Raw genomic sequence first — 25,980 nt, 5'->3', positions numbered from 1 at the left:
AAAATGCACCAAAATCCCAAGCATCATAACCATACATATACATGACGTCTCAATAGTTATCATTGTTACGGCTCAGCTGATACAATCACATAGCAACAGAACATGAGTGATGAGTGTACTCTTGGAATTTAGTGAACTTCTCTTCAAATCAAAACTTAAATATAGTTCATTGTGCAAGAAAACCATGAATTATTGAAATGTAACAGAAGCTACACATGAAGCAAGGGGATAACCAACAATTGATAATCTCATACAACCAGGGGATCATACTGACATACCATTGCAGATTAGACCCATGTTCATTGGAATGTTTGCGCTCGAAATGCATTTGTCAACATCTTATTGTGCAACTTTCTGTATACATCAATTTTTTTTTCAATGCGATGTTCTGCAACAATGCATCACTGCTGGATAAAAGGTTCACTGAACTCAAGGGTACATTGAGCTGATATAGCTGATGACTCCTCAAATTCATAATGAAAACTTGAATGTAAACATAGAAAACTGGAGCATTCATATCGCATATGTAATAATAACTTAACACTTTTACTGGTTCTCCAGTGTTACTGCTGGTTGACAATATTAATTCTGGGGAAGAGTCAATTGTATAATATTCCAAAATGCAAACCAAGATTAGGAAGACCAATGAGACTGCAATGGACTAATGAGGACTCTACTCCTTCAATGATGATTATTACAGCTTGGGTACTAATGCTGCTCAGGTCCAAAGGGCGGAAAAAATACCAGAAAGTTTAACATGTTTATCCTGTGTTTCTATTCCGTACTTGATCTTTCATTATTGTGTCACTCCTGTCTTAGGAGTGGTTGAAACTTTTAACCTTCTAATTTTATGACGCTACAGTTGCGTCTATGTCAACATATTCTGAGTTGTTGCAATTAATAGAATATTACCCAGCTTTCATGTAAACATTATGTTTATTCTTTCGATCTCATTACAACGCAAACTTAAACATGTTATGTACTCAAGATTCAATTAAATGTACTAAGTTCATTCAACTCTTGTGCAGCACTGATGTAGAACACCACATAAAACCAGATTGTATATCATATTCAATGTTCAGAAACTTGTTATTTGGCTAAACCAACTTCTATACAAAGTTAGGAGTTAAAAGTAAAATTGCGCGAAAAAACAAGTTACATCTTTGATTCCGAGAATTACACATGGCTTCATGTTGAAAGTAATATGCTTATAATTTGAAGAGGATACAGTGTAATGTGTGATTTTATGGTTGTTTTCATATACTGTGCTTGAAGTTTTGTATCTGTATCAATGTTCCTAATACTATTACGTATATCTGATAATCTGAGATTTCTTTACTTAATAACAAAATAACCTCGTAATTTCAAACTTCTTGTATAAATATATCATAACCATGAAACTCTGGATATAGGGATACTGAATTTACAAGAAGCTGAGAAAAAAAACACGCGCCTCCCCCCCTTCTCTTTGTGTGTCTATATATATATATATATATATATATATATATAGGAAACCCTAAGTAATGTCATTAATTTCATAGGGTTTTTGAGATATTTCAAACACAAAAGTTTGATACAATTTTGCTCCTTTTTACTTTCTTATCGAGGAAAAAATGTGCTCAATCAATTTAAGGGAGCATTGTATTATGATGATAAATGATTGAAAGGATTTTTGTTTTGTTACTTAAATGTGCAGAAATTTGATCCCAACAAATGTAAATTTTCGTTGTGCAAAGAAATTTTAAAACTTGATGCACTCTGACAAGCCTGTAAAGGTTATTGCCTAAGTCTGTCAAAATTTTATTTTATTTGTTTGTGATTTATTATCATTTTATTGAGATCTTTTATTAAATTATTATATGTATAATTATAGTATTCTTAGTTAAAATGCCGATGTTCCTGGTTCATTTGTGGTTTTCACAATATTTCTATTTAATCCAACTGCTGGAGAGATACAGCTCGTGTAATGCGAGAGAATGTAAACATAACACACGCAATTGCTTTTAAGGGAAATTTGATTTCTTCTATGTAAGTTTACTGGTTACTATTTTAAATATTAAAGTGGGAGGGAACTATTTCTAATTGGATGAAGAAAATGCTTGTAGTACAACAAACAGATATTTTTTTAATCATTAATTAAATTTGTGTAATGTAAAATAAGTTTCTCTTGTCTGTGTTCACCGAATATTTAATTAAAATTAAATCCAAGAGTTTAAAAATAATATTTTTAATTTAGTTCGTTTAACATAAAATATGCATATTGTATTTTTATTTTTCCTTTAGAGTTTTAAATGTTTCAAAATTTTATTTCTATAATGTGACATAAGCATCATTATTGTTTAAGTTCTCTAGAATATTCAATTGAAATACGAGAGTAGAAATATACTTTAATATTTTCAATTTAGTTTAAAATAAGCATATCTTATTGTCTGTGTTTTCTAAACATTTAATTAAAATTAGGTTGTACAGTTTATTTTAAATTTTCCAAGATTTTATTTAATGTGAAATGAATAGTGTTCATTCTCCGCTCTCTAACACAGATTAAACACAAAAATTAAATGGTATATTATGTGTATTTTTTCTTACGAGTTTAAAAACTATGTACATGGCAATGGCCTTCAACTTCTCTGTTCACAAGCCAGGTGAAAGGGTTCAGAGCAACACAGCCTTATGTGCACTCCCTGCTGTTTACACAGCATTGCACGATCTCGTTAATTCATGTATTTTAAAATGCACATTTTTCTGGAAAACTATTCAAAATAGAATTATCCACCAGAATTAAAGATAGTACATATGGTTCACTCTGCATAGTGGTAAGAATGATCACAATCCAATCACTTAAGTATACAAAGTATTACACACGAAGTGTAAGAGCACAAAACATAAATCATTCTTAAATACAAATCTCCTTTCATATTTTAGAAATGTTACCATTACTTTTTATGCACTATACACAGTTGAATGAAATTGCTAGGATATTCAGTCCTTCTAGTTAACCTAAAAGTAAGTATAGAAACAATTTCAGTGAGAAGTATTAAGAGACTTTAACAGATGATATTAGCCTAGACTGTTAGCATTTTTCTGAAATATTCCTTCCTTATGAGCTATAATGCTTTAATTTTAGAGAACACAAAAAAAAAAAAAAAAAAAAAAAAATTAAATGACAAATAACAAATTAAAACTGTTTGAAGAATCACAATGCTGTCTGCATACTGTCACAAGTAAGTTAAAGAAACTTGTAATATGAATGAACGTAACTCAAGAGTACAGTAAAACCTCAATATAACACTCCCATTTATAATGCTTTCCCACCTTTAATACTCATTTTTTCCCGGTTCCGTCCATTGACCCACCCATAAGGGATAATGTTAAAAAATGCTGCACATAACCTTTCCATTTATGTTGCTTTCCAGCTTATTACGACCTTTTCTCAAAGATTACATATTCCTCTCAATACTCGCCATGAGAATTGAATTCGGAAATGAATTTCGAGAGGGGCAATAGGATCCAGCACTGCTATTGCTAGGTGCAAACATTCCAATGAACATGGGTCTAATCTGCAATGGTATGCAGGCTACAACAGCACCAGCTGGCATTCAGGGAATGCTATGAAATTATGACGGAATGGAGAGATGTCGATGACTAACAGCAGAACACTGCCACAAATATCACTATGGATCAGAACTCGAACCTGGACCCTCTGCATGGCAGGTCAAATGTCTGACCACTCACCCATCACAGGGATATTTGCCTTAAAACTTGGTGTTACGGAATTCAGACACATCTACAGATTGTCTAAATTTTTTTCGACAATGTCACTCTATTGTATATCAGCAAGAGGAAACAGTCTCTCTCAAAGGAAATATCATAAAACACCTGAATCTCGAATACCACTAGAAGGCTTCTAGAGAAGTATAAATCTGACAACTTAGACCTCTTCTCTCGGCTTATGACTGACAAATTATTCGTCCACAAGATTGAGAAATGTCTGTGTATGCGTCGACTTTATTGCTGTTGACGATCTCGTTACAGCTGAACAATAGACGACACTATAGGAGAACAATGAGAGGAACAACAATGCAGAGGAAAATGCCAGTGTAGGAGCATATTTTACTTCTCGCCCTGATATGTTTTTTGTAATCTCCACCATATTTATTATGCTATTATTATTATTTTTGTAATATGTTAGTATTCTGTTCTTTAACTTTTTGTTAAATTTTAACTGCTTGTGTACTTTGTGACCTGGTAGAGTGTAAGAGAAGGCCCTATGGCCTTAACTCTGCCAGTATAAATAAATAAATAAATAAATAAATTAATAATAATAATAATAATAATAATAATTATTATTATTATTATTATTATTATTATTATTATTAATGACGCTGTAGATATGGAGACAGAAGACATGCAGTGATCTCATTGAAAGAACACTTTAGTTGATTACAGTAGTTACTTTCATGTAAAACGATCTATTGTGTTTACACTCAGTAATAAAATACAGCCAGTGTTACATTTTGAAAGCATGTGTTTAAGAAAATCTTCCAGCTTATAATGCATTTTCTCTTGGTCTTTTCAAGAGTGTTAAATCGAGGTTTTACCAAGGTTTATATGAATCTGAAGTAAACAAAACGGTGTTATTTGTATATTATGTTAATTTCAAATTACAGTTTTAGCAGTGTGTAGATACGAAATAAGACATAAGAAAGTGAAATGACATGAGCAGCAACCTGCATTACTGTTATTTCATTGTAAAAACAGAAACCATATACAACTTGTATCACAATAAAAACACGAAAAATTACTGCTGATACATTTAACAATGTGTGTATTTAAAAAGTGAGAAATTGCACACTCCTTGTCGCAAGTATTTGTAAATTATTTTGTCATTCTTAAAATGCTTTAATAAAATTATATGGAATTGCATGACACGTGTTGTTGGATGTAAGTGCTAAGGGGCAAGATTAATGAAAAAAAACAAACATCAATCCTAATTTGTAATCACTGATTTGCCACTGGCGAAGTTAAATCATCATTAATCAAATTTTCACTGTGTAGTATCCTTCAGAATTCTTATTTGCAGATATATATCCAAAAAATAAATAAATAAAATCTGTACCTTAATTTAAATGAATACCGGTGTCAACAAAAATTATTCTTTAGTCAATAAGTACCGGTATTTATTAAGACACCAGAACAGAAATAATTACTAATTTTTCACTCAATGAAACACTTTCTATATGGGTTCACGTGAATGGATTAGCTGATGGCTTTGTATTCACGTTTGGGAACTGATCTTCAGCTTCCTTTGTCACCAGTATGACATTGGCATTGTGCAGAGTGTTAGACAAATTATAGTGATAGTACCATCTTAAGCTACGTTTTAAGTACTCAACAAATTGCTGTTAACATGTTGTTGATCAATATGTTCAGAAATAAAAAGTGTTGACCAGTTCAGAACCTCTTTTATTGCAATATTTTTTCTTACTTTCGGTCAGAGTGAACTTGCTGCTGAATTTGCATCCTGAAGTCAAGGAGCAGAAAGTGTAATATTTTGAGATAAAATTGCTGCAATAACTTACCAGACTTAACATTATTTTGTAATGTGTAGTCTATAAGAATAGGGTTTCATTAAAGGAAGATAAATATATATTTTTATTTTTGTTATTGAAAGCCAAAATCATTTATGAAATGTTACAAGAACAGAATATAAGGACAAAAATAAGAAGAAAAACACTTATGACACTATCTCTTGTTGAGCAATAACTTCCTGTAACTTATTTACATTCACAACATGAAACAGCCTCTGCAGTTCAGTAAAACTTGTGCAAATTGGAACGTCAATAAGGCAGAAGTGCTGTAAGATAAATTAGTGTTGTTACATTTGATGACTGGAAAAGTTACTACATTAAAAAAATTAAAACACATACAGTTTTTCTTTCAATAGTGCAAGTATTGTCTTTTTGTAAACTGTAAGTAGCAAAGGAAGTTAGATTCAGAATAATATATTTCTACTTTTTTATTCATTTTTATGTACCAACTTTTCATTTTTTCAAAACTTGTAACTTTCATACCAGTTTCTCCTCCTTGCACATTTCTTCCCCAACCACATAATTATGTTAAACAATGTTTCTGTCACTATAAGCCAGCTAATCCAACGTGAATGACCGACAGTCAACTCCATAGTTAATGAATGCAACAAAATCATTTACTGCAGGAAGAGAAACCAGCTTTAAAATTAGAGCAAACCAGTAATGATTAATAACACAATAGCCAATGTATAGTTATGTGCCAGCATCATTAGTATTTTCTCCTTCCTCTTCCAGAAAAGGGGAAAAGGAGATAATACACTTTGTAATTCTTTTCAAAGCCATACTTATAATTTCAATGAAACCTTCACAATATTGAAAATGTTTTCAATACACCAAAAATTTTACTAAATAATGCCACAGATTAAAGTTAATTTTAGATGCACAGCAGCAAATGATCTTCTGCAGCAGGTCTAGCACAAAAAATGCTGTAAAAGAGAAGAAAATTTCATTTTACTTAAAGATACATAAACTTAATACCTAAACAGTGGAAACAAGAAAACATTTTGCGAAACATACCAAAGTGGGCTGTACTGATGTTTTACTACTGATCACCCACTGCCTGCAATCATAAAGCAAAGATGCATATTATAATGAGAGAGATGGTGATACTATTAATGTTACTTCTCCAAAGTGACAATATTTGAAGAGCAAATTTCGAAACAGCCATGATGTAAGTATACACTTAGCCAGCTACATATTTAATAAAGAAAAGTTTTAACTGCTATCTGTATCAGTAACTGCATCAGTCTAGGGATTAGCTGTTCTTATGTTTGGGTTTGCATCTCCTTGCTTCCATTTTTTCCCTATCTTCAATTGCATTATTATTGTTCTTGTAATTATTTTTACTTTGAACTAAATTTCGAGTATGTTTCAATGCATGTTTATTTTAATACCCTTATCTGAATGGAGCTAATGTATCTCAATCATACGTCTGGGAGGTGTTATTGTAGTCATTTCTTTTAATAGTTTCGCTGAATTTTCGTCATATTCGGTTCTCAAATTCATCACTTCGGTGTATAAAATCTATGCAGCACCCATATTCTCTTGCAGCTTTTAATTCTCCTCCTCTTACTATTCTCACTTAAATCTTCAAAATCTTTTGAAGTATGTCAACGATTTTCAAAAGATGAAGAAGAAGAAAAGTAGAAGAAATGTCTGTAAACGGTAACTCAATTTCTTGTTGTAATCAGTCTGAATATTTACGAAGACACATGATTTCACTGTGGTGACATCTTATTCTAACGCTAAGTATTAAAGGGGGGGAAAAAAAAAAAAAAAAAAAAAAAAAAAAAAAAAAAAAAAAAAAAAAAAAAACACATTATTGTTACACTGTCTAGTGACATTGTGCTATGACTGTCCAAATTTAATTCACATTTTTCTTTATATATTCTTCATATTACACAAGAGTCTCCTTACTCTTTTCTTTAATTTTCTCGTAAATTTCTTTGCAACTAACACGTGAATTCATTTTTACATACTATATTACGCACACAAATACAATGACCCCAAAACCTACAAAAGCCCTCTGGAAACAAAAAAAAATCTTGGGCCTTTGTTGTTTATTTCCAACAAATCGCTCCTCAGTCTTTAAGTAATAAAACATAAATTTCAGCAAGTGCTCATCTCACGACATGTGTTGACAGACAAGGCGTATGAATATGATTTAGAAGTCATAGTTTGCAGTATTGTGGGATGTTGCAGATGAAACCTTAAGTGACAAACTTAGAAATATCTACCAATATACATATGTAAGTGTCACGATGTACACTTCTGCGCATTTTTTTTAAACTCTAAAATAAGTTTGTTTTCTTTGCAAAACACGAGCAATAAAAACTGAATTTATTATCAGTACTTGAAAACAAAAAACACTGAAAATTGTAGTTGTTCCTCATGCATAAGACCATAACACATTCACAAAAAATATACTTAGCATTTTACTTTATATGATTAAGTCAGACACAATGTTCAGAAAACACTTACAATAATGCAGAATTAATTAGGAAATATTTATGTCACATTTGTCTGGAAGTATTGACCAGAACCACTGAAGTACTTTTCGAAAAATCACTTTTGTCCGAATTTTTAGCGATTTGGATCACTGTGCAATGCAGTTGACCAAATTTGTACAGAGTTTTACTAATTTAAGACATGAGTACAGTAGTTAAAATGAAAATTCTATTTTAAGTTTTGATCGCTGAAGATACCTAAATCATCGTCGTACAAAATTTTGTCCAATATTCTTTTGAGAAGATTAACTCCATACGTAGATAAAATTATTGGGGATCATCAGTGCGGTTTTAGGCGTAATAGATCGACTATTGATCAGATTTTTTGTATTCGAAAGATATTGGAGAAAAAAAATGGGAGTGTAAGGGTACAGTACATCAGTTATTCATAGATTTCAAAAAGGCATATGACTCGGTTAAGAGAGAAGTTTTATATAATATTTTTAATGAATTCGGTATTCCCAAGAAACTAGTTCGATTAATTAAACTATGTCTCAATGAGACTTACAGCAGAGTCTGTATAGGCCAGTTTCTACCTAATGCTTTTCCAATTCACTGCAGGCTAAAGCAAGGAGATACACTATCATCTTTACTTTTTAACTTCGCTCTAGAATATGCCATTAGGAAAGTTCAGGATAACAGAGAGGGTTTAGAATTGAACAGGTTACATCAGCTTCTTGTCTATATGCAGATGACGTGAATATGTTAGGAGAAAATCCACAAACGATTAGGGAAAATACGGAAATTTTGCTTGAAGCAAGTAAAGCGATAGGTTTGGAAATAAATCCCGAAAAAACAAAGTATATGATTATGTCTCGTGACCAGAATATTGTACGAAATGGAAACATAAAAATTGGAGATTTATGCTTCGAAGAGGTGGAAAAATTCAAATATCTTGGAGCAACAGTAACAAATATAAATGACACTAGAGAGGAAATTAAATGCAGAATAAATATGGAAAATGCCTGTTATTATTCGGTTGAGAAGCTTTTGTCATCTAGTCTGCTGTCAAAAAACCTGAAAGATAGAATTTATAAAACAGTTATATTACCGGTTGTTCTGTATGGTTGTGAAACTTGGACTCTCACTTTGAGAGAGGAACAGAGATTAAGAGTGTTTGAGAATAAGGTTCTTAGGAAAATATTTGGAGCTAAGATGAATGAAGTTACAGGAGAATGGAGAAAGTTATACAATGCAGAACTGCACAAATTGTATTTTTTAATCTGACATAATTAGGAACATTACATCCAGACGTTTGAGATGGGCAGGGCATGTAGCACATATGGGCGAATCCAAAAATGCATATAGAGTGTTAGTTGGGAGACCAGAGAGAAAAAGACCTTTGGGGAGGCAGAGACGTAGATGGGAGAATAATATTAAAATGAATTTGAGGGAGGTGGGATATGATGATAGAGACTGAATTAATCTTGCACAGGATAGGGACCTATGGCAGGCTTATGTGAGGGCGGCAATGAACCTGCGGGTTCTTTAAAAAGCCATTTGTAAGTAAGTAAGAAGATACCTTAATATTTCACATGGGTAGATGGGAGTAGTTTAGGCCAATTGCAATTATTATATTTATTTGTACAATTATTGCTATGAATTGTTAAATTATAGTTGTTTTCCACTGCAGGGATGCCTGTTTTATTTAACAAAATAAATGTAAGTTGCCTTTATCTATATTGAGTACTTGCAGATTAAATTCTAATCATTCTTAATCGAATTTAAGCCTTTTGAAAACATGTATAGTACAAGTATTTTAATTTGAACACTATAGAAATGCATAAGTGTTAGGATCAATGTAACTTTGACAAATTCAAAGTAAGCTGGTTTACAGCCTACAGTTGTTTATTGCATTCCCAAATATTACAAAATACTCACCAACACTTTTTAATAAGTGATAATATGAAATGTTGGTGAATTATTATGATGATGATGATAGAAATTAAAAATACATTAAAAAAACACAGACCTAATAAAGGACTGATTGTCGGAAATAAAAGTGAGTCTCATCATGATGTATATGTGAACATTTTTTAACATACGTGATATTTGGGGGGGGGGGAAGTGTCAATAAAAATAATAGAAAATTATTAGATAACAGCAAATGGGGGGGGGGGGGAAAGGAAAAAGAGAAGTACAAGATAGATTAAGTCTCAAACGAGTATTAAACATCACACTACTTGATTTTTAAATATGCACTTAAAAATAACTTCAAATAATGACAGACAGTTGACATCTATAATCTACCAATTTCGAAATCTACTCTTCAGGTCTTGTAATTCGATTAAGTGTAGGTTTTATTAAAATATTGAAATTGTTGATTGCAACCTTCTATTGTCATTACCATGTTTCGGATTCTTAGGATTTAACCTATTTTGTTCCTTGCCACATATCTCGAATATTTTAATACAATAATTCATTTTATGTATTCAACAATAACATATACGAATCTTAAAAAAATCTAAAAAGGGCTAAGTGATGCATGTACATCTGAAAAGTGTTAAATGAAGATTTAAACTGAGAAAGACTGAAGAGGACATAAATAACTAAAAAAAGGGTAGGTACCAGTAATGAATAAATAATAATTATACTTACAATACAAGAACACTGTGTTAAAAGGGTAAACAAATCTAACTGTAATACGACACATTTAAGTAATTTAATTATTGCTTCGATAATTGCATATGCCTGTATCAACAATTCACTTAAATTACAGTGACATTAATACAATTACTCTCAGCTGTGTGGTACTGGAAGCAGTAGTACCGACATATACACTCTTGCAGCATACATATTCTGGAATCAAGCTACTCTTCTACAGTAAAATTATTTATTTAGTTTTTAGCTAGCATTTCACATTTGAAGTTCGTTTGATAAATATGTTACTTCTCGGCACAGTTACAGTTTACACATGTCGAAATTTTCAGCATCACACGCAAATTTACTTTGGCAATGGACAGGCGACAATTAATTTCACAATAGATGGTGAAAAAATCTCTGTCATGCTTGTCGAATATAAGTAGGCTATACAATAAAGAGTTAAGTAAATATTACCTTTTGTTCGCTAGCTTCAATAACTGAAAGAAAAAAATTCTATCCTGGACCGGGAGTTAAATGTGAATAGCTCAGTGGTTAAAACACCATCAATTAAAGCTGGCAGACCCAGGATAGAACTTTCCACTTCTCACTATTTATGGTGATCATTGTATTCTACTTTTACCTACAATTACTTTCGAGTTGAGCACATTTTCAAAGTAATTTAATTTCTTCTCCTTTTTTATTTGAATTGAGAATCTAATATTGGGGTCCAGTATCCCTGGCAGTGATGAAATTTACTCCCATGACATCGTGTGTTGTTGAAAGGACATTTTCAGCACACAAAGCTTTGTTGGCAGACAATAGAGAAAGATTTGCACCAGAGAACTGCCATATACAAGATGAACCGTAAGTAAAGTCATTAATGTCAGGGGATTATCTTTTGAGATATTTCAAACAAAAGAATTTAATACAGTTTTGCTCGTTTTTGTTTCTTTTTCCAGATAAAAATTGTTTTATACGAAATATTTCATAGTGTGTTTTGGGATAGCCATTGGTTGAATTTCCAATATGCTCAGTCAATTTAAGAGAGCAGTGTATTATGACACTAAATGATTGAAAGAATTTTACTTTTGTCTTCTTCATTATTCTATATACACTTTTAACACTTATACATCACTGATTAACTCTTCAACTTCTTTACTGTGTTAATTAAAAATTAACATAGTTAAAAAGTTCAAAAGTTTACTTTTGTCCTTTAAATGTGCAGAAATTTGGTCTGAACAAATTTAACTTTTTGTTCCACAAAGAAATTTAACAATATTACATCTGTTCGGATCAAATTTCTGCACATTTGAAGTACAAAACTAAATTCTTTCAATCATTCATTATCATAATACACTGCACTCTTAAACTGACTGAGCACATTGGAAATCCAATCAATAGCTTTCCCAAAACACGCCATGAAATGTTCCATATGAAACAATATTTTATCTCCAAAAGGAAGCAAAACGAGCAAAATTGTATTACATTATTTTGTTTGAATAATTGCTGAAATTTATGTCATTACTTATGGTTCGCTCTGCATATTGTAATCAACGCACTTATTAAAAAAAAAGTGTCATATATTTCAGTTCACTGATCAGTAAAAAGTAAGTTGGCCTGTTTTTTCCATTATTAATTATTTCATTATGTGTAATATAGGATAGTGTTTTATAATTAAAAAAAAAAAACCTAAAAAAGGCTATTTTTTCTACACAGAAAGGCTAAAATAAAAATGGACCTTTAAAAATCCTCAAAATCCGTACCACAGGCAGCAGCATTATCTTACATATACAATACAGTATTTATGTTTTAAAGGAAACCATAAATATGTTATGTCTATTGAAGTGTATGAGCAAAATAATTTTTGCATTAAGTCTGTAAATTGACAATCCATTACATTGTACTGATTTGCCCTACTTCAGGACTCCAGGGGCCAGGGATGACTTCTTTCAGTAGTGACATCAGAGACAAGTTGAGTAAATTTTTACATGTTTACCAAGTAAGAAGCCAGATCAAAAGATAGTATTGCTTATTGCTTGATAAGATCAGAGAAGGAAAGGGAATTTCTTTCTGTACATTTTCAACAAAAATAACAGAAGACGAAGAAACCGAAAATGAAAGGAAATTGCCCTGTTAAATAAGAGTGTACCATGGACACAGTGCGCCCAAACTGGAGGAAGAGGACAAACTGTATCATAAAGAATACTTCTGTTGACTATTAATATTATACTATAATATTCATTATTAATAGCTTCTAACAGATAACAATAGTATTAGATATTTACTACATTTCATTAATGAGAAAATTACATTTAAAATAATATGTAAGGTCAACGCAACTAACAACAATGTACTATGTGAAATCTCAATACAACTAAATATTACGGTTGAGCGTGATTATTCTTACAGAATAGAAGTTACTACCTTTTTTTTAAACATGCATAACGTGGCTTGCCGCAGTGGTATGCAACTTGAAAATGGATCAAAGTCTTTGCCATCTATCCGCAGTATGTGGAACCCGAATCAGACAAGTGACACACACAAATGCATGCACGCTTGCACGCAAAACATAAAACACACACCCACTCACCCACCCATCCATCCACCACACCATTAGGAAAGTATTCATGAAAGAGTAAATATTAATGTGTATTTGATATAAGTAATTTCAAATACTGTATACATTCTGTTTAATTTTCCTGCCAGTTTTAATTAGATATTAAACTTAAGTTCTTATCACTGGAGTGGTTGTGTTTGTATTTTCAGTTACAATACCTCATCTTCATCGTCATCATCTTCACTAAAGAGTTTCTTGGACAATTTCTTCACGCTCCTGCGACCAGGTTCACCCTTCCGACCTTTGAGTTTGATTCTAACTTTCATGGACTCATTATCAGAGTGTACCTCATCATCTATGACCGGTTGTCCTGCAAAAGGAGAATTTTATGTGAAAAATACTTCTGCAAATAAATATACACACAGGAAAAAGAACTTTCATTTCGTACATTTCATGAGAGACTGACCACAAAGCCTTTACCAACGTCTTTCTGAAAAATGTGCACTAAGTCTGTCTGTGTGTGGTTTTATCCACTATCACCACACTTCAGTCTCAAAATTGGCACAAATGTAAACTGCATAATGCTATGCTGATGAGATACCATGACAGTTAACAAGCATGTAAGTGCGACTTGTTTTAATTGGTTATTTAATGACACATATATTAACTGCAAGGTTACCTACTCATAATGATATGGTGTATTGGCGAGCTGAGTTTGAGCATTTTTCATGAGATTACCTAACATTAAGCCTTACATTTGGAAAAATTGCTATAAGGTAATAAGTGCATGTAGAAATCGACCCTTTGTGATACTTGAGCCACTTCTTGCTCTATCTTGTAAGCTCATTGTTCCGAGTTAATTTTGCAAATATTTTTATTTGAAAATGTGTTTCATGTAATGTCTAATTTTGTAGGCATTACAGTGCTGCGAAAAAGTTTAGGAACACCAGGCTTTTGGGAGTACTTTTAAACATATGATGATTTGCAGTATGCACACAAATATCATGTTTCCTTGAAAACTTGACGGCTCTAGCAAAAATATTTCCTAAGTTAAGAATTTTTCGTCTTTTCGGACACTGAAAAGATAGCCTACTATTTTTCAAGAAGCGAAATGTCTATAAATGAAGAATTATCCAACATAGGATATTGATTGTTATATAGTTCCTAGGAAATAACAGCTTCAAAATGTAGATTACTTTAAGTCTCTAAAGAAAATCTTACTCCTTTTGTCTGCATTTTAGTGAAATTTATTTCCTACCAAATTTAAGCCCAAAAAAATATTTTTGGTGCTACAACTTTCGAATGAAAGCAGGTAGCATGGTATGGTTTTCAAAGCTGGATTCGTTTCATTATGAAAGTGTGGAAACAGCTAACTTCTATTAAAAATAATTGTAGCAATTGAAATTTTGCTGTTTTTTGGCTTAAATTCAGCAAAAAAATTATTTGAAAGTATATTGACTAACTTATTCCTTTTTATGTAAACTTCAATTTTATGCCATCATGGTTGCTCCACGTGAATGTTGTATTTCTTTGGAGCATGCAGAATTTGAACTTGTGCTGAAGGTTCAACTAAATACCTGCGCCTTAGTTATACAGAGTTATGCAATCCCGCATTTCGTACACAGTGTTCGTTATTGTATGTCAAATGTGCCTGTAATTAAGGCAGTTGTGCAGTTTCGCTTCTTATACTGGTATGTTAGTTAAAGCTTTTGTTTTAAAGTGGGAACCCCGGAATATTCCACATATTTCCTCCTCATCATGAATTCTATGTCAATGTACTGCAAAACAAGGCCAGCAGTGCGGTATTATTAAATATAACAACTTAAATAAATAAATGAACATAGTATGTTATTAAAATTTGTCAGTATAACTCAACCCATCATTACTATTTTAAAACGAAGAAAGTGTCTAAAATCAACTGGTACTAACTTTCCTTAGTAACCAAATAAAATGCATGAGATTGGTTTGAACTATGTAATATCTCTTTGGCTACTCAAGTAAATACATTATGACATTCAAAGGTGTTATGATAGTGAGATAAAATTAACTTAATGGTTTCCAGAAATGTCTCTCATCAGTAGCCCTATATAAAACATTCTAGTTACATTTTCATTAACCATTCATTTGATTGCTTAATTGATGCAGTTTGACCCATTAAATATTTTAATCAATTGATAGCCCTAATACAATCTCAAGTACATGTAAAAGATATGTGGCCCCTTCTCACTTCTCATAGATTAGCTGTAATTGTACGATGTGTTCATGTAAGTGATGATAAGAATGAGCAGTTAATAGTGCAGAGAGATATTTTTTTATGTAATTCACTGTAATGAATTCTGTTAGGTACTGTCTTCTATTTCCATTGAATTGATTCTAGTAGCTTACTAATTAAAGTTTGAAAAGGAACACATGTGACTGTCATCCTAGATCATATATGTAACAGATAACTCCTCGCTACGTTAAAATCGGCAGCACTTTGAAGAGAACAACCACCAGGATTGCCACCCGTCCGCCGTAAACGAACACGAGATGGCAGTACAGTCACTAATGCAATTCAAATGGGTATTATGACGTGACTCCTTATGTAACAACTAGATGGCAGCGTAGTAAACCTGACAAAAGTTGTTAACCTCAAAGCCTATAACCCCGACATATCTGTTACATATATGATCTAGGCTGTTATGTAGTAAATAAATATTTAATTTATGTTTAAACAGCTTTAATAGATTCGAAAAAGTATATTATAATTACTTTAGTATGATTAGGCTATTAATGTTATTGTAACTATTATTTGAAGATGCAAGATGTTCTATATAGCTGAAAGCATAAATGTGCATTAAAATACTAGATTCGAGTGTCATAGTAACTCATCCCAGTTCGCAGTTTTTAAACACAAAGCTAAGCAGAAATATCATTAAATGATTCTGGCAATATGTTGATATTGTGCAGAAATGGTTTTAATAAAAACGGAAGACAGAATTAGGATTGTTGGCTTTGGAACATGCTTTAATTTTATATGAGAGTGTCATGTCTGAATGATATTGCGATGTTTGCACATAACTTTTGCAGCCATGATTCTTTACTGATGATCTGAACTTTCAATATGCATATGTGTAAATGTTTTCCTAAACTCATTATGACGACTCCAGTCTATTAGTAGTGCCTTTTACTTTTAACAAACAGATTTAGATTTAAAGTCTAGTAAGAAAATTTCTTAGGACATTCCTTAGCACATTATTAGTCCATTGTTCTTGACGAAATTCTTTACAAGATTTTTTAGTGTAAAACAAAAAACAGAAGTAATAGCAAGAAAAACTCTCTTTTGCAGCATACCAGATTATTAGCTACACGTCTAAAGCAACTGAAATGTGAATCCTACTCAGCAGCAGATCTGATTAGCCAGTGATGAATTGAAAAAAACACACATTTGCCAGTATCATATGTATACACTCTGTGTTGCTATTCTTGTTTGAGATGGTTAATTTTCCAAATGTTAATAAGAGTACACATATTTATATTCATCATTATTATTTTTTTAAATAAAATGCAGAGTTCCCTATTTTCAGTTAAAGAATTATCTACCCTGGAGGTAAAGAAACTCCACACCTAAACTTGTGTTGAAATCTTCTAGAAACAGGTACGGTATCCCAATTTCGTGGGTATGCTATAAATCTTTATAGTAAGAGGCAAGTGAATCACTCTGTATAGAATGTGGCAGGGGCAGGACACTGTGGAAAAGAATAAAACGGAGTTGATCTTGAGGAAAGTACCTTTTCCTGCAATTGTAGCAGATGGAATTTTAGTAATATTTTGGTCTTAGGTTATTCCAGTATAAAATACATTCAGATGAACTGACTCATAGATATTAAGTAGGAACTAAATCTATCCAATAGCAAGCAGCGGGACAGAGGAAGGGATGGCGAAAGAGAGAGGAGGGAGTTAGGAAAGAACATGCATGCAAAAACAAGCAATTAGAAAAAAAAATCCTTAGTTATTAGTAGATCACGGGATTTTATGAACTAAAAAACCACAAAATATGCATGCAACTATGCAGTAAAAACTATTGAAGTATGCACTAAAAACTGAAGTATATGCAGTAAAAACTATTGGAATATGCGCTACAGATTGAAGTATATGCAGTAAAAACTATTGAAATGTGCGCTAAAGATTGAAGTATATGCAGTAAAAACTACTGAAATGTGCGCTAAAGATTGAAGTATAGGCAGTAAAAACTATTGAAATGTGCGCTAAAGACTGAAGTATATGCAGTAAAAACTATTGAAATGTGCGCTAAAGATTGAAGTATATGCAGTAAAACAATTGAAATATGCGCTAAAGATTGAAGTACATGCAATAATAACTACTGAAATATACTAAAGATTGAAGTATATGCAGTAAAACAATTGAAATATGCGCTAAAGATTGAAGTATATGCAATAATAACTATTGAAATACGCTAAAGATTTAAGTATATGCAGTAAAACAATTGAAACATACACTAAAGATTGAAGTATATGCAATAACTATTGAAATATGCTAATGATTGAAGTATATGCAGTAAAAACTATTGGAATATGCGCTAAAGATTGAAGTATATGCAGTAAAAATTATTGAAATGTGCGCTAAAGATTGAAGTATATGCAGTAAAAACTATTGGAATATGCGCTAAAGATTGAAGTATATGCAGTAAAAACTATTGGAATGTGCGCTAAAGATTGAAGTATATGCAGTAAAAACTACTGAAATGTACGCTAAAGATTGAAGTATATGCAGTAAAACAATTGAAATATGCACTAAAGACTGAAGTATATGCAACAATAACTATTGAAATACACTACAGATTGAAGTATATGCAGTAAAAGCTACTGAAATGTGCGCTAAAGATAAAAGTATATGCAGTAATAACTATTGAAACATGCGCTAAAGATTGAAGTATATGAAGTAAAAAATAAACTTGAGGTTTATTTAGTTTTATATATGAAAATGTGTTTAGTCAACTGTCCAAAGACAGGTCTGCATCTCACAAGTGATATCAACCAGGCACCACTTATGAGGCAACTAGGCCAGGAGATAATGGGTAGGGTAGGCAGTTCCTTTCCCCCACCTTTGCATACATAGTCAACTAGCTACATATTACACTAATCAGACTTCAGATTTATACAAACCATTGTATACCATTTTGCAGAAAGCATCCAAGCCACAAAAGTGAAAATATGTGAAAAATGGCTTTAAATTTTTTCACCATTATAAAATTTAGAAGGCTAAAATAATGAGATGCGAGCAAAATACTGTGAAGGAAGTCCCTCTCTTCTCAATTTATATTAATTCTTAATAATTTCATAAATTTTTTATAATTAGTAAGAAATAAATATGGGTCGGATTATTTCTGCAAAAATCAGTTTGTAACAAAAATATTATTTTTATGAGATCTAACTTAAAAAAAATTCAGGTTTATTGATTATTACATTCCATTTTTGTTGTTTAGTCAACTGTCCGAAGACAGTTTGAACCTCGTGATACTCATGAGTAGAGAGTGGATTTTAGTGTATTTTACTCCTAAGTTGCAAATCATATGCTACCATTATATAAATGCACTTCAAGTTATTTGCAAAGATCAAGGTTTTATAGTGCATATGTATGCATATTTAAGGGATTAATTCATATTTCAGCTTTTAGCACATATAAATGCATATATTGTTATTTTTTTAGCAATGTGGTGCTTAATCCAAGATTCAGAATATGAAATATCGAGAAAATGGAATACAGAAGAAACACAGACATTGGAACACATTGCGGTAGTTTTATTTTATTCACTGCAAATCACTGAGACAATCAACAAAGCATTCCATAATCCAATAAATTGTTGACTCTGCAAATGTATGTTACAGTGGATGAAAGTTGACATTAACGTTACAGAAAGTGTTGAGAGATTGCTTTGCGCTTACTAAACTCGAATTTCGCTGCTTCTCAACAATAATATAGGCACGATGATGCAATTTTATGTTTTCTACTTTCTGACGTGACAAATCAGACAATTTCATTTTATTATGGACACAGATAAGAAAAATTTCGACAGTGTGTAAAGTACATTGTATTTTAGGTCAGTTTAGCCGCAAGAAAATTATTAATTTGAATTAGTTTTTTAAACAATGCCTAACAAAAAATGTGCCAAAATTGTATTGCTTAAGCAGTGGGTTGAAGAATACGTAACTTTAAAGGGAGATTAACTACCCTATACCGCCAATTCCTCAATGTTAAATTTGCTTTTAATGATTCATTATCTCAGGAATTACGATCTCATACTGAAATTTTTGCAGGATAAAGAGACAATGTTTCCAAGAAAACTGACGCTGATTTACCAAGAAATATGTTAAAAAAAATCTGAATCTTTAAAATAATTTTGACTTTATTTTAGTTTTTTATGCAAATGCTCCAGTTTCTCACGAATTATAATTTAAATGATAGAAGGATGAAAATTTTGAACACACATCGATTAACCATACATTAATGAATTTTATGTATGTACGTTAAGTGGTGTATGTCTATTAGTTTGATCAGAAGAAAATATTTTACAAGTAACAAAATGAAATCAACATTACTAAAAAAAATCTATTTTTTACAACTTGTATTTCATAATAAGTCCAGGTCAGTTTGTATCTTGATTAGTTGCTGAGATAAGCAAACTTAACATTGGCAGTTAATAACTGATGGTGTCTCAATATTCTTATGTATAACATAGAAACTGTCTCCTGCTTCTACAAACTTTCCAGCACACAATTCCAATCCGAGAAATTAGGGGTACTGGTATTCAAAACGCTTGCTATTTCCTGCATAATTGGCCCAACAATTCAGTAATTATACAATGATAATTCATGTGCACATCAAAATCTAAATAAAAATATTCACTATACATTATGTTTGAAAGAATATCACCGTGATGTAAATACAAACTTAAGTTCAGTGTTCAACTAGCATAATCACAGATGACATATGCTTACAGAAGCTTGCTAATCATGCTGGCTGGCAGTGTTGGCAGCCCAACTGAAATAGATAACACTGGGACGTATGCGCACATTCGTAAATGATACCTCACATATGTTACAACTGCAAAGTGTAGAACTAGTTTTCACTACAAGAACGATCTTTGTCAGAAAATGCGAGTGAATGAAGATGGACTAAGAATGTTAATTGTAAAAAAAAAAAAAATAAATAAATAAATAAAAAGTCAATTTCTTGTTATTTGGAACTGTAAGCAGTACATGTACACATAACCAGGGCCGGCCATAGCAACTGTGGGCCTCTCTCCCCACAAACATTTATGGGTCCTCCCCCCTCACAAACATTTTAATAAATGTTGAAATTCTATAATTTATATACAACAAGCTGAGGAAACCTTACTTTACAACATCTGGCATCCTTGTTTGTTACTGGAATTGCAATATTACTTGGTCACGAGAACTAAAAAAAACCGACAGTTTAAAAGTATGTTTAATAAATCAGTGTTACAATCAGTAAAAAATGTACTTTTAAAAATAAATGCAGGCATAATCAGCGAAAATGTTAAAAATATATTTAGGAAATATTAATTAATATGCAGTATAACTAAGTCAGTGTATTGCAGCTTAATTAATTGTTGTATAGGAGTATCCTAACTGAAGCATCACATTTAATCTTAACCCCTGAAGAGTAGACTATTTCTTAAAACTTGTTGAAAATATAATTACTATTTCAATAATAGGGCTATGTGATTGAGCAGAATTCTTCTTTATAAATAGGCCTATTTGGTGTCTTTCTCTTCCTAAAAAGATAAGTATGTGGAATATACAGTCAAAGCAGACTGGGAATCAAAATTATACCAGGATAATTATCTACTGATGAAGATAATAAGGGTTTCACTGTTGATAAGTCACTTGCAGTATGACAGCATTACAACATATAAGGGAATTTACATTGCAGTTGGAATCAGGTAATTAACTTCATTGGCTGTATTATATACGTACCAGAGGAAGAACACCTGAAGTCTGATTAGTGTAATATGTTACTAGTCAGCGATGTATGCAATGGAGGGGAAAAAGGAATTAGCCACTCTACCCTACTATTCCTTGGCATAGTTTCCTTATGAGTGATTACTTATTGGTGTCATTTATGAGGTTCAAACCTGTCTTCGGATAGTTTACTATCTCAATAGATGGAAAGTTACTCATTTCAGTCCGTTCATAATTCCTACTTACGTATTGCTACTGATCGACGGCTGTTTTCTACTTCAACATTCATCATGCACTCATCTGCAAAATATATGAAAATTTCCATAATATTTGGCATTTTAACGGACTTACATCTTTACTACATTATACATATTCCTTCTAGGTCATGTAATATTTCAATGAAAAGGCATTTATTATGTAGTCATTACCAGCATTATCTTCAGCTTCCTCTTCTTCTTCTTCCTCTTCATCATCATCAGCTATCTCAGAATCCTGTTCTAGTCGAGCTCGAGCATTTGCAAACACAGTCTCAAGGACAATGGAATCCTCATGGATCAAAGATGCTTCCTCGTTGTACTTCTGTGCATTGCGGCACATCTGAACGAAGTCACGCTCTATATCATCAAAAGTATTGTACTGCAATCAAATACAGTAATCCAAATAGTTAAAATAAACAAAAAATTAAGAAGCATACATCCCATCCACCCAATGTAATACATCTTAGTTCAAATTTTGAGTGATGAAGTGACTGACCAATACTTCAAACGATATAGTGATGAATTCAAAGAAATATGTTAAAACAAAACTAAAACTTGTGTTGCACTGGATCTGGAACCTAATAAAGTAACTTCAAAAGGCAATGCTATGTATCTATATCCACCATAAAATCTTACAATATCTCTTGTAAAAGGTCACATTTGAGCTATTATTGGAAGAGGGGGAAAATGAACAACACCTTGCTGTTACTAAACTACACTGAATTAATCACTTACGTCACAAATTAATGTACAGATACGGAATTAAAATTTGGAGCAAGTCTTGATGGGAGTCCACATGTATGTAGGCAAAAATTTCACACGACTGTCCACAAGTAGCATATACATGTATACGGGGCTCCAAATTTTATTTCCTTATCTGTACACTTTTGAAAACAAAAAATTACCAGTCCTGGTAGCCAATATCTGTGGTACTAAAGTACAGCTGGTGTCTAAAATTAATCTGTTTCCACAATGGAAACTAACCAGGTAATATTTATAATTGTCCCACAATGCAGTAAAATTTATTTTTAAAACTTAAATAATGTTTAAAGCTGAAACACAAACGTTCAGGATGAGATTCTGAACTCACATTGCACTTGTTTAAATATATATGAGAATTTAAAAGCTGTCTTAAAATTACGAATCTCAAATTGAAATTCTTGTCTATATCCTTGTTTACAGGCACCGGTACTGTTTCTTGTGAAGTATGAATAATGATTAAAAGATACCAGATAATTAAATTTATATTCTACTGGAATGACAAAATTATATTTAAAAAGTAATGAAAGAAAAATAAAAATTCAAAAGTAATGAGTCACGACCAGTGTTCACCATAACAGGATACAATTATAACCTGGGAATCAGTTCCTTACATGGCATAATATATATTGAAGTGAAGTGAAGTGAAAAAATAAGATTTTGCTCATAGTGGACAACTTGACAAAATTCAAACAGAACCAGCCAACTTCAGCCCAAGGATAAGGGGTTTATTAAATTGTTTAAAAAATTTCTACTGGAAGAGCATTATGCAATGTTTCCTGAACAACATTGATGCTGCACCAGAATCTGCGAAACTAGTGACTGTGCTGGATGCACTGAATTCATTTCTACTTCATAGTATGCCATTAAACCCTAGACCAGGGATTTCCAACCTGCGGTCCCCAAGCCTCATGAAGCACGTCAGCCTATTTTAAGCAGTCCAGAATGAAATATTGTAACTGATGAGCTATTAAGTTATTTACATTACATAAATAAAAAATTCACTATTGTAATATTTAAATTGTTAATTTGTGTTATTTTACCTGACTGACTAGTTTCAATGTAATTTCAATTATCCTTTGTATTGTATTATATTGTATTTATTAACATTCCATGGTATTCATACATTGCTTCACAGCTAGAATATGGAACAAGTCAAAAAACTTAATACTATTATAAAGTTTTAATTTATAGTCACAGTCTAGATGAGATATATAAAGACGAGGTTTACAATATAGTCTACTAGTACAACACAAAGTTTTAGTATCAATTTCATGAAGCATTATTGAATGTCATGAATTCACCTAAAGAATGGAAGGCGTGAGAAATTAGGTACTTCTTTAATTTGGCCCTAAATAATCTTATGTTTTAAGTTTAATTTTTTATATCGAGAGAGAGGCTATTAAAAATTTTTAATGCCATATAACGCACTCCTTTTTGATAGCACGATAGGTTTGCTGGTGAAGTATGAATTGAATTCTAGTGAGTTCCTGCACTATCTTCTGGGTTCCTGTTTTGGGGGGATGTGTTCATGACTGGTAGTGTTGTATCGAAAAGGGTGTGTGTTCTGGAATTCAATTGAATGTTAAGGATGTGTTATGGGTGTGTTTTTGTGTGTGTATAAATTTCATATTGCTCAAGAATATAGAGTTTCTGATTTTTCGGTTGAATGCGTAGTATTTTCATGTTAGTTTCTATGTTGCTGTAGCTGTGGTTAAAGTTTGTTATGTGTTCTGCATAGGTTCAATTGTTGTGTGATTTAGTTATGGCTGTGATATGTTCCTTGTACCATGTTAGAAAAGATTTTTCAGTTTGTCCAATGTAGAAATCATTACAACTATTGCATGTTACTTTGTATACACCTATCAGGTTGTATTTGTACTGGAAGTTGCAGACCTTCAAAATGATTCAGCATTAAAAGACAAATTCTTAGGATCATCGCTTGTTGATTTCTATTCTATCCTGAAGTATGAAAAAATGCACTGTTCATGCTGTCCATATTTGGTAGCACTTAGTTGTGTTCAGCTATATGAAGCATGTGAAATCAAGAATAAGAACAAGAACTGCATAAAACCGGACATATATATATATATATATATATATATATATTTATTAGTGTGACAAAAAGATTGTCAAATTTCACATTAGTAAACTGCACTCAAACAGTTATCAAATTTTTACTATGATTCCCAATGTTTTTGTACATTTTTGTAATATTTATTTTTCTTTATATCTGTGTGTATGTATATATATATATATATATATATATATATATATATAGATGATTCCTAATGTTTTGAAAATTGATTTTTAAAGTTTGACATTTCCTTCAAACCAGCCCCTGACCTCTTGTGCATAAGCCAATGTAGCCCAATGCAGTGGCGTAGCGTGGCAATATGGTCTGGGTAGACTGTATTAAAAAAAGTTTAGATTTTTTTTACATTGTTTCATATAGCCTATCAATTTTGTTAGCTTGATGCTTAATAACATGGTATATAGTAAATACTGAAATTTGAACTGACTAGTTGTAGATCTAATCATCATCATCATCATCATCATCATCATCATCATCATCATCATCATCATCATCATCATCATCAAGTGATCTTAGATTTTAAAATAGAATATTAATAGGACTGGGTATATCATAATTTTACAAAATGATAAATTTGTTTCAAATTAACCCGTCTTAGCCCAAACTCATTACAGATGTACAAACTGTTTATAAATGACTAAATAATGTTAATTATAACCTATATAAGTCTTGTTTATTGAGAATTCATGGAAAATCATATTTACAAACGGTCTGTAAGGGTGTCACCTGTAGGTGACATTGGGCAATATATCTTATTGTCACATTTAATGACTGCAATATCATATTTTGTTCAGTGGAGAATATTTCAAATAGCATAAGTGTAATAATACTACTGGATGAGACTGAATCGCTGGCTGGATGTCTGTATGGATCTTTCCTATAGAGACCACAACATACTTGCACGATATTTCGCCAGAATTCACAATATGTCAAGTCTTTTTGTATTGCATCTCTTCTTTATACTAACCACGTATTTGGACAGGCTGCATCGAGACCAAATGCAAAATTGGGTACCACCATTTCGTTCCATGAAAGCTCACTTTCAAGGAATGAACATTTTCGTCAAATCTATCTACTCCTCCCATGTGTTTGATGTACTATTCAATAACCGCAGGGCAATCCACTTGAATTTTGCTTCATTTCCCTGCAATAACACTGACTCGACCTGCTTTCAAAATTGGAGTTACATTGTGTCAGTTTGAAGCAAGAGTGACAATATTATTATCATGCCATCGAACAACAGCATAATCCTGTGTCACAGCGAAAGATATTGCACCACGATTGCGCTTTTTCATGTGCTTAGCATCATTTTTCAACCACACACTTCCCCATGGGTTTTTCTCTAATGGTTCCTGTTCCTCCATTTGTGTTCTGTAAGAACTGACAACTTGAGACATGTGAAGAAATTGTCAAAGTAAAAACTAAGGTGAAAAAGCTGCCGGTAATCTGTTTTCAAGTTCCAACACAACAGCAGCAACTAACCATATTCTGCTTGGCCTGTTTAGCTCCTTCTTCTTCTTTGGCACTACGGCCCTTGCAGTCTAGCCTTGGCCTCCCTTAGGATCTTGGTCCATTCCTGTCCAACCAGAGCCTTCTGCCTCCATCTTCTCACGCCTAGAGTCCTTAAATTGTTTAGCTCCTTGGTATAG

The 25,980-nt window shown here is 32.1% G+C and overlaps 1 protein-coding gene across 7 annotated transcripts in view; it reads right to left on the bottom strand.

The window, feature by feature from the left end:
- Positions 1-5,623: 5,623 nt before the first annotated feature.
- LOC138707363 (ATP-dependent helicase brm-like) overlaps positions 5,624-25,980 on the bottom strand; it is a 233,327-nt gene continuing 212,970 nt past the window's right edge. For 5 of the 7 annotated variants that reach the window (XM_069836649.1, XM_069836650.1, XM_069836648.1 and 2 more), the window contains 5 exons: positions 21,649-21,856; positions 21,467-21,520; positions 13,454-13,605; positions 6,606-6,648; positions 5,624-6,514 (listed from right to left, as the gene is read on the bottom strand). In XM_069836649.1, coding sequence (XP_069692750.1) covers positions 6,631-6,648; positions 13,454-13,605; positions 21,467-21,520; positions 21,649-21,856 — 432 coding nt within the window. In that variant the 3' untranslated portion in view covers positions 5,624-6,514; positions 6,606-6,630. Of the gene's footprint in view, positions 6,515-6,605; positions 6,649-13,453; positions 13,606-21,466; positions 21,521-21,648; positions 21,857-25,980 lie in introns of those variants that run through there. The other 2 variants (XM_069836653.1, XR_011334196.1) reach the window with 2 other exon arrangements.

The sequence above is a fragment of the Periplaneta americana genome, chromosome 10 (genome assembly GCF_040183065.1).
Source record: "Periplaneta americana isolate PAMFEO1 chromosome 10, P.americana_PAMFEO1_priV1, whole genome shotgun sequence".
NCBI classification, from domain to species: domain Eukaryota; kingdom Metazoa; phylum Arthropoda; class Insecta; order Blattodea; family Blattidae; genus Periplaneta; species Periplaneta americana.
This window is presented reverse-complemented; position numbering and strand designations above follow the sequence as displayed.